We start from the raw sequence: 14,903 nt of genomic DNA, 5'->3' as shown, positions 1-14,903 counted from the left end.
ACAGGTGAGGTGACTAGATTACGGTTATGGAGACAGTAAATGGCAGAAGTAGTATTTAAACACCAGCCTCCTGATTCCAAGTCCTTGTGCCACAGTTTTCTCCTGGATTTGAGCAGGAAAGCGCCTTGGGGGAAAGTAGCATTTGGTCTTTGCACCTTTGCCAACTCAGGAATCATCAGGAAAGCTCAGGGCACCATTTCTTTCTCTTCCAGATGAAACAGGCAGGGTTCTGCTGAAGATGCTTCTGCCTGTGTGAAGTTCTTATGGGGGCCTCTGAGATGAGTGGGATAGGGCTCTTAAGTGTGTGCTTGTGGGGAGGGCATCAGTATCACTAGGGTCCCTGAGAGAGGGTGAAGCCCCAATGCTCACAGGAAGGGCCACCTCACAAGTTCCATAGTGGAAAGAAACAAAGAGCACCAGGCCTGTCAATTAGAGAACATGAATCCTGGCACACACTCTGCCATCCTATTTGCTAAGAAATCTAGGGCATTAGCTCTTGGAGTTCTGTTTCTCTCATCTGTCAAATGGGGCAAATATTCACTAACCTTGCAGGCTTTGGTAAGAATGGTGAGCTGGAGAACAGGTGAAGAAATACCTAGTAAATGATAATGTACAATCAAATGTCAGAGGTTACTTCCTGTTGCAGTACCTGACACCTATCCACCACTCATCACACAGAACAAACAACCAGTGCAGCAATCCTGGGTCCCACCTCTTAGGGAATACAGCCACGCCTACAGTCACAAACCTGTTTCTCCTTTTGTGGCCTCTGGTTATAGATCTTGAGGAACCAGCAGTAAGGGAAAAAGAAATGAAAGAAACAATGGCGAGGGGAAGAATGCTATTTTCAGTGATTCTCTGCCCTCAGGAACATAAATCAGGAAACTGAGTCTGAGTTCCTGCCTTGGGTCTCCTTGGATGCCTCAAAACACTACATGCTAGTAATTTTCTCATCCAAAAGAAGAAAAAATTAGGACTTTCCTGGTGGTACAGTGGATAAGAATCTACTTGCTAATGCAGGGGACATGGGTTCAATCCCTGGTCCAGGAAGATTCCATATGTTGTAGAGCAACTAAGCCTGAGCACCATAGCTACTGAAGCCCATGGGCCTAGAGCCCTTGCTTCATAACAAGAGAAGCCATCTCCATGAGAAGCCCTCACACCGCAACAAAGAGTAGCCCCTGCTCACTGCAACTGGAGAAAGCCCTCATGCAACGAACACCCAGTGCAGCCAAAAAAAGAAGGAACTAAGAGATCAGGAAACATATTGGCCAGAGAATGAGATGAGCTGGATTCCACTTCCAGTCTTGCACTGGACAAGATACGAATGCCCAGAAACGCTTCAGTCCACCTTGGAGAAAAACAGGAAGAAAAAAATCAGCTCATCTGCTTGAGTAGGAAAAGCATGATCACTTCAGATCTGATCCTTAACTTTGTCTTTCTCCTCTACTTCGTTCACTTATTTGCACTGTCCTAAAGGGTTTCTCTCCAACACTGGGGAAAAAACCCAGCCAGACAAAAGGACGCTATTAATACAATGTCAGAACTGGATGAGACCTAAGGATGCATAAAGTGTAGACTCCGTAGTTTACAGACCCTGGGTCATTCAGCCTCCAGCTTCCAGGCAATGCTTGGTTATTCCTTTCCAGCCCTTACTGTTCCTCATCCAGGCTGGTCTCTAAACCTGGGCTCCTGACCTGCTGCTTCCACCGTGAATCAGCAAATAGTGCAGAAAGCAAGGAATCATTGATTGATCGTTTCTTATAGAACCAGAAGGGGAACTGACTTGTCCAAGTCACAGGATTACCAAAAACTGAGTACCATTAAGAATTATTCTCGACCCTGGGTCTCCCTCAATTATTCATTTAAGCCAATCTTCCAACCATGTGTTAACACATTTCTTTTACATATTTTTCTCCCTTAAAAATTCTAGATTTGTTTTTAACAAAGTAATATAGTGAAAGTGAAAGTCGCTCACTCGACTCTTTATGAGCCCATGGACTATACAGTCCATGGAGTTCTCCAGGCAAGAATACTGGAGTGGGTAGCCTTTCCCTTCTCCAGGGGATCTTCCTAACTCACGGATCAAACCCAGGTCTCTCACACTGCAGGCAGGTTCTTTACCAGCTAAGCCACAAGGGAAGCCCAAGAATACTGGAGTAGGTAGCCTATCCCTTCTTCAGCAGATCTTCCTGACCTAGGAATTGAACTAGGGTCTCCTGCATTGCAGGAGGATTCTTTACCAACTGAGCCACAAGGGAAGCCCTATATGCTTGCTGTTAAAATTAAAAAAAAAAAAAAAAAAGGTGAAAAAAGCCTCCTTCCTATTATTAATAAAACCCCTAGAGATAACCATTATTAGTGAGTTCCTGTGATTCACTCCAGAAATTTAAACAATTTAAAGACAAAGTTAACCCTACCTATTGATTTATATTCTTGGCCATAGTGTTCAAGATTTGTTGATTATATGAATGAACGGTCCCAGACGGAGGTCTGAGGCTGGGGTTTGCATCATGTGTAAGGACAGAGATGAGTTAAGCATCTCAGCAGACAACAGCTCCCACTGGGGTCTATTAGCCAGGGATCTGGCATGAAGCCCCCTTTCTGAGCTGGTGATACAGGGTGGAGGAAAGATCGTGGGCTTTGGAATCAAGCAGATACCGGTTCATATTCCTGGCTAACATTCATAAGCATGTGACCTCAAATTGTTCCTTCATTACTGTGCCTTAGTATCCTCATTTGTCACGTGGAGATTAAAACACTACTATTTCATGGTGCTAGCGTGAGGACTAAATAAAACAACTCGAGAATACAGTGAGTACTAGACATTGTGCACGCATGCTCAGTCACGATTGACTCTTTGAGACCCCACGGACTGCAGCGTGCCTGGCTCTTCTGTCCATGGAATTTTCCAGGCAAGAATACTGAACTGGGTTGCCATTTCCTTCTCCAGGGGATCTTCCTGACTTAGGGATCAAACCCATGTCTCCTGTGTTTCCACATTGGTAGGTGGATTCTTTTCCACTGAGCCACCCAGGGAGCCCATACTTGACATTAAGCATGCAGTAAAGAAATGGTGGCTACTGTTATTATTCCAATTGTTGTTATTATTCTGCTGGCTCACCTGAAGAAAGAGAAAGCCTGCAGGTCCATTCCTTACCATTACAGACACACAGTTCAGCCCAGGGCCTGGTACCCCTCAATTGAGTATGTGTGTGTGTTAGCCGCTCAGTCGTGCCCAACTCTTTGTGACCTCATGGACTGCAATCCACCAGGTTCCTCTGTCCATGAGATTTTCCAGGCAAGGATACTGGAGTGGGTTGCCATTTCCTTCTCCAGGGGATCTTCCCAACCCAGGGATTGAACCCAGGTTTCCTGCACTGCAGGCAGATTCTTTACCGACTGAGCTACAAGGGAAGCCGAGTATATCTGAGAGCAAAGGGAGATGACTAGAAAGTAAGTCTTGAATCTGACCAGGATTTAATGTCCAGGAATTTCTCAGGATATTCAAAATTCTAGATATACACCAACCCCCCAGTGCAGGGACCCTACAAGCTCAGAGCACTGGAATCCACCTTACGCAGACTTGTCGTGGCTGAAGGGTTAGACTGGGTGGAAGTGAGACCATTTCTTATCTACTCAGGCTACCTGATTCAGCAGCTCTCAGGCCCAGTCAGCCCCAGAAGTGCCCCCAGACTGGCCAGGGGCAGCAGACTGGCAGGGCACAGATGGGAGGGCGTGCCCTTCTTCTGCTGAATTCCAGGCCCTTCCTCCTAGTCCTCAAAGCACAATAAGAACATTATCATAGCCACTTCATCCAATCTTGTGCTGTCTGGGGGCTGGAGATGACTAAGGGCAATATGATAATACACTCCTCTAGCCAACGCACAGAAAGAGAAACCTAAGACTGGACCAAAAGGCCTGCTGAGTCCCAACATAACTTGAATCACTGAACCTCTGATGGCAATGTCTTACATACTTCCTGCAGGTCAGATCTTTATATTACAAAATGCTCCCAGCTCACGGCAATTCTGTTAACTGATCACACCGCCAGGGACAGGAAGGAATGTAAGTCACTGCTCTCAGTGGTGCCAAGAAGCCATGGACTCTGACCTAGATGCCAGACCCAGCCTGGAGCTCTGGTTACTTGCTTCTCTCAAGGATCACAGAGGACTCAGCTGGAATGGGTGGTGGCAGTGGTGGGGGGTGGGGAGGGCAGTGTACACAGTTCCCTGATCTCCTGGCCCTATAAATCTCAGAGGGTCTGGCATGCGGCTAGTGTCCCTGGGGACATGGGGAAGGAACCAGACCAGCTCTGGGAACATAGGCGCTCCCTGGATTATTGGGGATTCTTTAGAGACTGGACACACCTCTGTTTGGAGACTAACCTCAAGATCATGCCAGCGGAACAGTACTCCTTCATGCTCTCCTCTAAAGCACTTTCTCTCCCAATTGGGCTTTCTTCTCCCCAGAAATTCTGTTGTCCATCTCTTCACCCACTCTCTCTCTCTCCCCATCTGTCTCCCCAGCTCTGACTCCATTTGTCTTTCCTCTCTATTTCTTTCCTGTCTTTCCTCCCATTTTTTTCTTCTCATTGTCTTTCTCTAACCAGTCATGATAGAAAGCTGAAAGTATCTTCCATTATTGGTTGAATTCATACATTAACATTTAAATCTTATCACCTTAATTTTCAAAAAGATGAACTGAACACTCTATATTTTGCTTAAAAAAATGCTACTTTTAACAATAAAGGACTTTGAAGAGGAGGGAACTTTAAAGATCACCTAGTTCAATGACTTTTCTGGCTTTTGAATCCCTTTAGAGCAACTGTGATGTTCAGCTTCTCCTTGGACACTTCCAGGGATTGGAGACATTATCTCTTGAAGCAGATCAATCCTAACTATCAAGAAGCTCTTTACACTGAGTTTAACCTGCTGCCATAATTCTCACTCCCTGGTTACTAGGACAACCTGTGATATAAAAACAGTACAATCAGCAGAAGGGCAGTGAGAAACATCCTAAGTTCAAAGTATGGGGTAGAGGAGTTGGCTGTTAAGTTCTCCTATCGCTTTCTTAGGTAGGTGACATTGGAGAGAGATAACCAGGCTCTGGTAGGTCTTGAATGCCACAACAAAATGTGATGTGTTTAACATATCAGAAAGATGGCCAAGTGAAGACATCCATTAGGTAACTGAAGATAACAGTAATGAAGTTATTATTTATGAACGCTTACATGCTAGGAATTGTGCAAAATGCTTTAATGTTGACTGTCACCTTCTCAAGAGCACTATGACATAGGTACTATTATTATCCCACTTTATAGATGAGGAAACTGAGGTCTCAGAACTGGTAAATCAGGCCTGCCTGACTCTGACATCACCTCTGAATGCAGCATTCTACAAAAAAAGGTCAGCAAAGACCCAGACAGGAGATCTTGATTTGTGAGTCACTTACATTAAGGGAGGGAGGGTCAAGAACAGAGGGCCAAGGGTCTCATTTGAGCCCTCTTCTACAGATGACCCCTCAACTCCATTTCCAGTCCTGTGCTTGTTTTTAAACTCCCCTGTTGGGACCTCCCTGGCGGTCCAGTAGTTAAGACTCCGCCTTCCAATGCAGGGGGTGTGGGTTTGATTCCTGGTCCGGGAGCTAGGTTTCCCATATGCCTTGTGGCCAAAAAACCAAAACATAAAACAGAAGCAATATTGTAAAAAAAATTCAATGAAGACTTTGAAAAAATGATCTATAACTAAAAAACCATTAAAAAAAAAAACAAACCTCCCCCTCTCCATCTCCCGCTTTTCACTGGACTCTGTCACCTCAAATTCAACACATTTACACTCACTGCTGTCATTTTTCACTACCTCCCCAGCAACCAGTCCCGGTATTCATAATTCTTTAAGCACAAGAGAGGATCAGAGTTTGTGTCAAACTGACCTGGACCTAATTAGATTTGCCGTATACATACCACGAGGCCTTGGGCAAGTCACAAAATCTGGGTTGTCTCAAGTATAAAATGGAAACAGTAATAACACCTTCTTGGAAGGTGTCTGTGAGGATTACATGAGATAATCTGGATACAATATATGGTATAGGGCTTGGCACATGACAAGTGCTACGTAAATGGCATGGTTCTTGCTATTACTGTTGTTTCTCGAGCGTCAGACTCCTTCTCTTGCAAAACTGTTTATGGTGAACCCCAATGCTGAGAAGTGGGAGGAAGAAGAGGGACTGACAGAGAGACAATGAAAATTCAAGCAGCCTGTACTCTCTGTAGTGACCTCATCCCTCTGGCTTCAGGGGCGGCTTCTGCAGGGTCTCTTTCCCATACCCACTACAGAGAGAGTTGGGCTCTAGCCAAGCAGCCCCCTCCCTCCACCCCCTCCAGACCTACTTACGTGGGGATCAACAAGCAGTGTGTTGTTTCTATCTCTTCCAGGCCTCTCTTCATTTCGAGCCTGCATTTTGTATCATCTGCAGCCCTTGCCTCCCCTACACACCCTTCTTTCCCTCTAAAGATCTAGAAGCAAAGCTTTAGAAATCATCTAGTCCAAGCCCTCAAAAAATTAAGCTCAAAATGAAAACAGTTATTAAAACATGTTCCTTGCACAATGAAAGTGGGCTTTCTCTCGATCCACCCACACACATTGCATATTCTCAAGGTAGTGAGACTGCACTGTGTACAGACACTGGAATTGCTGTTGTGCAGAGCCGTAACCTCAGTCGTGGGTCTGGCCTGTGGCTTGACCAACTCCCCCTACCTCTCGGGTCTGGTACGCGCTCAAGCCCCCCGGAGACATGGTGGCAGTGTGGATGGCTAATGACTACCCAGAAACAGGGCGCTGATGACAATCACCAACCCTCACACGTTTGCACACCTCGAACCCCCTAAGGCTCAAGGTAAATATGAGAGGAGATGAAAGGAGACTCCTAGGAGATAGGCACTGTGTTTGTACACAGTGAGGGGAGAACAAAGGGAATGGGGACCCCAGAGGTGGTGGGCAGGAAAAACGGGTGAGACAGACTGTAAGATGAGTCAGAGAGAATGAATGAGGGCACTGGGTCGTGTCAGCTACTGCTCAACTGCCCCCAGCGGCAGTGTGAACTGGAAGAAGGGAATTGGGGAGGGGGGGATGAGAAGGGGAGCTGATGTCATATCTCAGAAAGCGGGAGCTGGAGTGTGTCGAACATGGGGAGCAGAAACTCATTTCCAGGAGGGATCCGAGCTCCTGCCTTCGGAGGGCTCCTAGATCCTTCTCGCCTGGCTCTGCTCCCACAGCTGCAGGCAAGGCAGCTGAAATGGCAGGGGAAAGAAAACCTTAAGCCAGAAATAAAGATGTCAGTCCTGGAGATCACTGGACCCCTGCTTGGCAGACAGAAGCCACCCAGCGGCTGTTAATGCCCTCCATTTATTTCAAATGCCCTCACACTAATGACCTCACTTCATCTTCAGCACAACCCTGTGAACCAGGCAGGCCTGGGAGGACCTCTGCCATGCTCCTCCCCTCATTACCCAGTGGATCCCTCAAGGGCCCTCAAATTGTTTCCTCCATCCTCCAAACAACCAACTCTGAACCAGCAGTGCCTTAGGGAGCCTGGGGTCCTCTGTCCAGGCTCTGTTCTGGGCTTGCTGGCTGCTCTTGGTCCTGGGCTGGGTGTGACAAGAAGTCACAGGATGTGGAATCATTCCTCTCCTGGAATTTCCCAGATGCCCCTCCCCCTTTGCTTATATCCGAAAGCCTGGCACATAATGACCATGTCACCCAGTCCCCAAGGAGCTGCGTCAGACTTCCCCTCATTAGGCAAATGGAAACCCAAGGCCTAGAGAGGCAAAGGCCTTCGTCACGAGTCACACAGACAGCACACATGGAGGGATTTGTGAAGACTTGGAAACAGCACAGCATAGACCTGGGTTCCAGTCCTGACTTTGCCACCTATCAATCCAGGTCACTGAGACTGTCAGCAGCCTTGGCTTTCATCACTGTCAAATGGAAATAGTAATATTCATCTCTGGAGATAGCTGCAAGGATGCCATGAGATCAAAATATAAGAGTTACATAAAAATGAATTACTCTGATTATCAAGTAGCAAGGCAACAACAGCAGGACTCTACTGTAACAGAAAGAAGCTAGACCAAGTGTAGAGTCTGGCTCTCCTTAACTCACCTGTGTGGCCCTAGGTGAGTCTGGGCCTCAGTTTCCCAAGGCCTCTGGCAGTTGTAAGAAGGGAGATTCAGTGGGCTATGCCTCTACTGTAAGAATTCTGCCACTGATCTCTTGACTGCCCCATTATCTGTGCTCCAAGAATCTTATGGAGGGAGCCAAGGAGTAGGCAGCAGTGGGAGATCCATTGTTCCCAGTGGAAAGGATTCCAGTGGATCCTTTGCTCTATCCCTTCTACCCATGTCTTCAGGGGCAAAGAGCACCCTTTTAGCCTCTTTTGCCCCCTGGCTTTAAGGATGGGTGGAGGTGGAGAGCAATGGGTAGTGGTGAGGCTCTTGGTGATGAAACTGATGACACACCACCCCTGTAAGATTTCCCGGTGGAAAGCACTAGACTGCCCAGATTTCCTTTCTCCTGGAAGAGCTGAGTCTAACTGTCCTGCCTTTCACATCCTGCTTCTTCCAGGAGGGCCCCAAATGTGCCAGGCCCCTGATCCTTTCTTTGAGGAAGCGGCTCAGCATAACCCTTGCTGAGCTCCTGGTGGTGAATTAAATATTAAAGAAGCAAGGCCAGAACCCCCCGGTGCAGCAGCACATTCTCATAACACAGACAATGGTGTGCAGCTCAACTGTCCCTCCTCCAGCTGCTGCCATGCTCCCTCCCAGGCGGTGCTTCCCGGAGCCCCAGCCCACACTCCTGAGAGGGACTAAGAAACGATAGTGTTTTGCTCTCCCCAGCAAGACATCAGCTCATGGTTCCCTGCACCCTTCCTCCAATCCACAGTTAAGGACTCTATGGACCTGGAAACGCCTGGGACAGGGACTCCTGGCATCTGTGACAATAAAATTTAACAGGTCGGTGGCCAGCCAGGCAGGGGGACCTCTGCAGCTTAGCTCCACTGGGGTCTGGAGGTGTCCCTTGGGCTGTGGGAATGCTGAGGCCCTGAGGTCTCTCAGGGTAATGGGGAATTGGGTCTTACTGGGAGCTAGCTGGTTTGCTGCTCAGATTAGAAGAACCTCAGAGATCACCCAGGCCAACCCTCTATTTTACAAAAAGGGAAACTGAGGGTTGAGGAAAGGAAGACACAATAAACACAGGGTCACTCAATGAGCTACAGTACATCTAGCCCTAGACTCCAGGTTTCCAGTGTAGAGCCGGAGGTGCTCTCCTACCCTCAGCATGATCTCCTCCCTAAACTTTCAAGCAATAGGCCCTGTGGACTGCTGGACTGCCTTCACAGGGAGCAGGACCCATTTATAGTCCCACCCTGCCATTCAAGAATTGAAAGGGCCCAAGGGCCACTGGTTCCAGCTTGGCTCTGCTACTTTGTAGGATGGAACCTCATGTCACTTTTCTGAGCCTTAGCCCCTCATCTGTAAACATAGGGATTTAACAACCAGGACCCCGGATAGCTACCATAAGGATCAAATGAGAGCACGTACACAGTTATGGAAACTGTGAAGTGTTATCCAAATGTCAGGTATCAAAGCAGCGTGAGGTCTGATGGTGCTGCAAAGGGAGGCCATCACAAGGGAGGCAGCTAAGCAAGAGTGAGAACCCACACCAAAATGAGGCTCAACGCCTGCCTGGCTGTCCATGGGCCTGACCGGTTCTGGAGGCCACCAGCAGAGACTGCCAGGCCGCAGGTCAGGCCAGCCCAAGCTCACTGGCTTGCGAGGCTGCCTGCCTGCTTTTGCTCTGTGTGTGTCTGTGTTTCCTTTTAGGTGCTCCTCAGCAGCTTTGCCTGGCAGCCCAGAGCCGCAGAAATTTGCCTGGCTTCTCCAGGGGAGCACTTGGCAGAAGGGCAGGACACCTTGCTTCAGGCCAGACCGCAGATTCTCAAAGCAAAGCCTGCCAGCCCAGATCCCTCTGGGGGCCTCTGGAGAGCCCTTGCTTCCTTGGGGACTCTTACCTTGTACTTGGCAGCGAGCAGCTCCGTGGCTTCCTGCTCCCGCCGCAGGTCTTCCAGCATCTTCTCCTTCTCCTCCAGCAACTTCTGCTTCTCCTCGCTCACCAGACTGCGGTCGTCCTGGATGGCCGCCTTCTCTTCCTCTAGCCGCTCCTTCTGCTCCTGCAGGTAGTTCTCCATGTTCTTGTCCAAGGCTGTCTCCAGGATGGGCTGGGGCGGGCGGTGGTTGTTGTTGTTGTCATCCTCCTCTTCGGCTACCCAGGCCTCGATCACCGGTCCCTCCGGGTACCCGGCTGGGGCTGACACGGCCTTCTTCCTGCGGCTGCTCTTCCTGCGGAGTCGCTTTCCCAGCATCCCCTTCTTCTCCAGCTGGGCCTTCAGGCGGGCGATCTCCTCCTGGAATTCCCGCAGAAGTGTGTCCTTGGGGTCCTCGTTTACCCGGGGCTTGTTTTTGATGTTCTTGGCCCGGTTGGCGAAGCGCAGGGTGGAGAGGCTCTCGTCGTAGCTGTGAGAGGCTGGCCCCAGGGTGGCCACCATGATGGTCTTGGCATTTCCCCCCAGAGAGTCCTGGAGCAACCGGGTCAGCTTGGAGTCCCGGTAGGGGATGTGGGTGCTCCTGTTACCCGAGAGAGCAGCGATCACGTTGCCCAGGGCGGACAGCGACAGGTTGATTTTGGAGGCTTCCTTCGGCCTCTCTCCACCACTGCCACCACCCCCTCCACCACCGCCACCACCAGTGGGCTGTGTGGCGGTCCCTCCAGTGGTGTTGGGGCCTGCTTTGTTCTGCCTCTCGCTACCAGCCAAGTCCACCAGGTTGAGCTTGCCCACACGGATGTGGTCCTGGCCATCGGAGCCACGCTCACTGCACTCCACGGTGATGACGAAGATGGCATGGGAGCGGGAGCTGACCTCATTCATGTGTGTGCTGCCCACTGCCCGGGTCTGGTTCCCCAGGTTCATCACGTGCTCTATCTCCTTGACATTCTTGGTGACGAAGGAGGACAGGTCCTTGATGTAGACGCCTGTCTCAGGGTTCTCCTTCAGCTCCAGCCTCTTGCCGGGCTCCTTGGAGAGCAGGTCTCGAATCTCCTCCTGGTAGATCTCCAGGTAGGAGGCCCGGACCAAGTACTGCTGGTTCTGGGAGCGCGAGATGTGGGTGAAGATATGCTCAAAGGCATTGGGGATGACCCCGCGGAGCTCGGGCTCCACCCAGGTCCCCTGCATGGTGTAGGTCTTGCCCGTGCCTGTCTGTCCATAGGCAAAGACGGTGCCGTTGAACCCTTGGAGCACCGAGTCTACCAGGGGCCTCACGGTTTCATCATACAAGTCTGCCTGCTTGGAGCTGGCATCATACACGGCATCGAAGGTGAAGGTCTTGGGCAGCTCCCCCAGGGCAGCGCGGGGGTTCCGCAGGGTCACCTGGCCTAGTTTCACGTCCATGGTCAGGATCTGCTCGTGACCAGCAGCCTCCTCCTTCCGGCTGAGGGGGCGGCACCGGGCCACCACCTTCAGGGCCTCGCTGGCCTTGGTTTTACTGGCCATCTTGCTGCTCTGTCCTTCCTGCACACCCCCCACCCCCGGACCCCCTCCGCAGCCTGGTTAGTCCTGCTGTCCTCCCTAGGTCGGGATCAGCGGGGCCGGCCCAGCCCCCAGGCACCGTTCTTCAATCCGCATGCAGCCTCCTAGGGTGGAGATGCTGGGAGCTGGCCCCGCCGCTACTGCAGTCCGGGCCTCCACCGCTCTCCGGTCCTCGCTGCACCGGCTGCGGAGGGAGAATTAGGCAGAATCGCCGGGCAGCCGCGGGAGCAGCGCCTGCCGAACGGCAGTACCCAGAACCCGCCCCATGCTGGGGCAGAGGGAGCGCTGCCGTAAACAGCGACGGCAACAATGAGATAAAGGAAGAGGAAAATGGGATGGGGGTGGGCGGCAGAGCTGTCTTCTCGTCCTCCTCCTCTAGAGATCCATGGCGGGGGATGGGGGGAAGGGTGCTGCAGGTTCTGGGGGGCCGGGGGTCCCGGCCCTCCCAAGGGCAGAGGCTCACCTGGAGTCCTCTCCCCCAGCTGGGGGATCATTCATTGCAGCCAGCGCGGCTGCTGCAGCCTCTGCCTCCGCCTTCCCCGCCGTCGCCACCGGAGAATGAGAGAGAAAAACAGAAGGGGATGGGGCGGAGCAGCCGCGGCGAGAGTGATGTTGCCGCCGCTCTGCGGCCCCAGCTAAACCGCCCGGCTGGGGTGGGGCAAGGGCGGGGCCGCGGGGCGGGAGACGCGAGCCCGGCGCGGCCAGTGCGCTGGGGACCCGGGTGCATCGCCCGCCCGCACCGCCCCCCCGCCACGCAGACCGCCCCCCTCCGGAATGACAGGCTCCGGTGCCGACCCAGGTCCCGCGCCCACCAGGCGGGTGCAGCGCAGCCACCGCCCGCCGTCACCCCACTGGGGCGGGGCATGCTGGGAGTTGTAGTCCTGCCTTTGTTAACCCGGTTCTGGCAGGTTGCTAATGACTTCTCCAGTCCGAGAGGCCCCTCCCTTTCTGGCCTGCAGCCTCCGGAGTGACTGTTGAGGTTGCAGCCTAGCTGCTGGAGGATGCGGGGTATCCACTGCCCACACCTGTTTCCTCCACAGCCAGCATTCTCTCTCTCTCTCTCTCTCTCTCTCTCTCTCTCTCTCTCTCTCTCTCTCCCTCTCCCTCTCCTGCTCCTGCCTTTCTGCCTCCAGACCCCTACATGTCACCCACCTCCCCTTCAGGTTGTTGCCAGGCATTCTAACGCAGAAATTCTTCTTGACTGTCTTTTCCTTTCCCTGCCCTGGTTTACTTCTGGCCTTCCTTTTCTCTCTCCTGGAACCACCTTCCAGATGATTCTCTCTTAGCATCCTTTCTGCACATGCACTCTGGTCCCCTCTCCTCCTCCAACACCAGCCTTCCATATTGTATTAAAGCCTCTCCATCTTCTGACTCCTGCCACTTCCCAGCCTCACTTCCAGCTACTCTCCTATAGAGAATCTATATTCTAGACATTCATTCCTTTGAACAGAGAAGCAGAGACATCACTCTGCCAACAAATGTCTGTATAGTCAAGGCTGTGGTCTTCCCAGTGGTCACATTTGTTTGTGCAAGCTGGACCATAAAGAAGGCAGAGCACCAAAGAATTGATGCCTTCTAACTGTGGTGCTGGGGATGACTCCTAAGAGTCCTTTGGACAAAAAGGAGTTCAAACCAGTCAGTCTCCAAGGAAATCAATCCTGAATACTCATTGGAAGGACTGATGCTGAAGCTCCAGTAGTTTGGTCACCTGATGCAAACAGCTGACTCATTGGAAAAGTCCCTGATGCTGGAAAAGATTGAGGGCAGAAGGAAAAGAGGGCATCAGAGGATGAGATGTCTGTATGGCATCCCTGATGCAATGGACATGAACTTGGGCAAACTCTGGGAGGTGGTGAGGCACAGGGAGGCCTGGCATGCTGCAGTTCATGGGGTTGCAAAGAGCTGAACATAACTGGGTGACTGAACAACAAACAACAGCAAGCGCCTGATAAACCCCAGGCCTCATTCTAGGAACTGGCACTTCTGGTCCTCAAGGCCCTTACAATACTAGAAACCAGGTTTTGTTGCCTTCTGGCTGTTCCATGTTGCACCTTTGTGCCTTTGCCTATTACTCTTCTGTACTTGGTACCCTGCCCTTGCCTCCTCTGTGAAGCCTTCCCTGACCAATCTCTTTTCTTTTACAAAGAAATACACAGAATTTGCATAGAACAAAACCTGGAGTCGAGCTACAGTTCTGATTTCCACCCAACTGTGTGAATTTTGGCATACAATTTACCTTGCCCTAGCCTTAGTTTTCTCATCTATTTAAAGCCATTGGTTTTAAAGTGGTTGTGAAGTTCAAATGCTACTGCTCATTATAAAGTACTGTACCAATGAGAAGACTCATTTTTAAGAAAGCCCTTAAGACATACATGTGTCCTGGCTTGGCTTGCCCAACAGCTCTGCTTCCTTAAGTATCCTGGACAAACCAGGTCTACATTTGGCATTCCACTTTTGGGTCATATTTTTTTTCCTCTAGGATACAAATCAAGTATAATTTCTCAAGTCCAGGGAACAAGCCAGTGTCCTACCCCTGTTCATTCTGCAGAGGGGAGTTGAATCTATGCATTGGGCCTGACTTGTCCTTATTCTCCCATCTTAAGGCCCTTCTTCACAGAGTCACCAGAAGAATCTTTCCACGAAACATTTCCAGTCACATTATTTTCTATTTGCTCAGTTCTTCAATTCTACAAAACCTGTCTCCTCACCTCCTCCCCATCTTCAAATCCCCAGTACCCAAATGCTAGCTCAGCTGGAAGCCTGAAGCTTAGCTGGTGGCTTCCCCACTTCTGAAGTTTCCTGACCTTCCTCAGCCCTCTCTTTGACCAAGTTCTACTGCATGTGATTAACTTGGCTTTTGAACCAATTACTGGGTGAGGTTTTGGCTTTGGCAACCTGACTTCTGAATGGACCATTTGGCTCTTGAACTGTTTTCTTGTTGCACTTGGCTGTGGTTTTTGGACTACCCTTTCTATGTTTTGGCTTACAACCTTGGCACTAGTGTGCTGAATAAAGGGGATTCCAGCCCTGTTCTCTCCACCAAATGCACCACCTGACAAGGCACTCGCCCAGATCCTCCCACATGGGAGGGAGACTGGAGGAGACTACTGCTTATAAGTTGTGTGGCCCTAAGTAAATTAGTCGACTTCTCTGAACATCTATTTTCTCAGTGGGAAAGTGAAGATAGGAACGCTTACTGATTCACGGGGTTTACGTGAGAATAAAGTCAGATAATGTATGTGAAAACTCCCAGGACA

General features: G+C 50.6%; 1 protein-coding gene across 1 annotated transcript in view; it reads right to left on the bottom strand.

The window, feature by feature from the left end:
• Positions 1 to 12,291, bottom strand: part of KIF3C (kinesin family member 3C) — a 35,943-nt gene extending 23,652 nt beyond the window's left edge. The window contains exon 1 of the mRNA XM_005686937.3: positions 10,072 to 12,291. Within this exon, the coding sequence (XP_005686994.1) occupies positions 10,072 to 11,610 (1,539 nt within the window). The 5' untranslated portion in view covers positions 11,611 to 12,291. The remainder of the gene's footprint in view (positions 1 to 10,071) is intronic.

This window comes from Capra hircus, chromosome 11 (genome assembly GCF_001704415.2).
Source record: "Capra hircus breed San Clemente chromosome 11, ASM170441v1, whole genome shotgun sequence".
Classification (NCBI taxonomy): Eukaryota; Metazoa; Chordata; class Mammalia; order Artiodactyla; family Bovidae; genus Capra; species Capra hircus.
The sequence above is the reverse complement of the archived record's forward strand: the minus strand, read 5'-3'. Positions and strand labels throughout refer to the sequence as shown.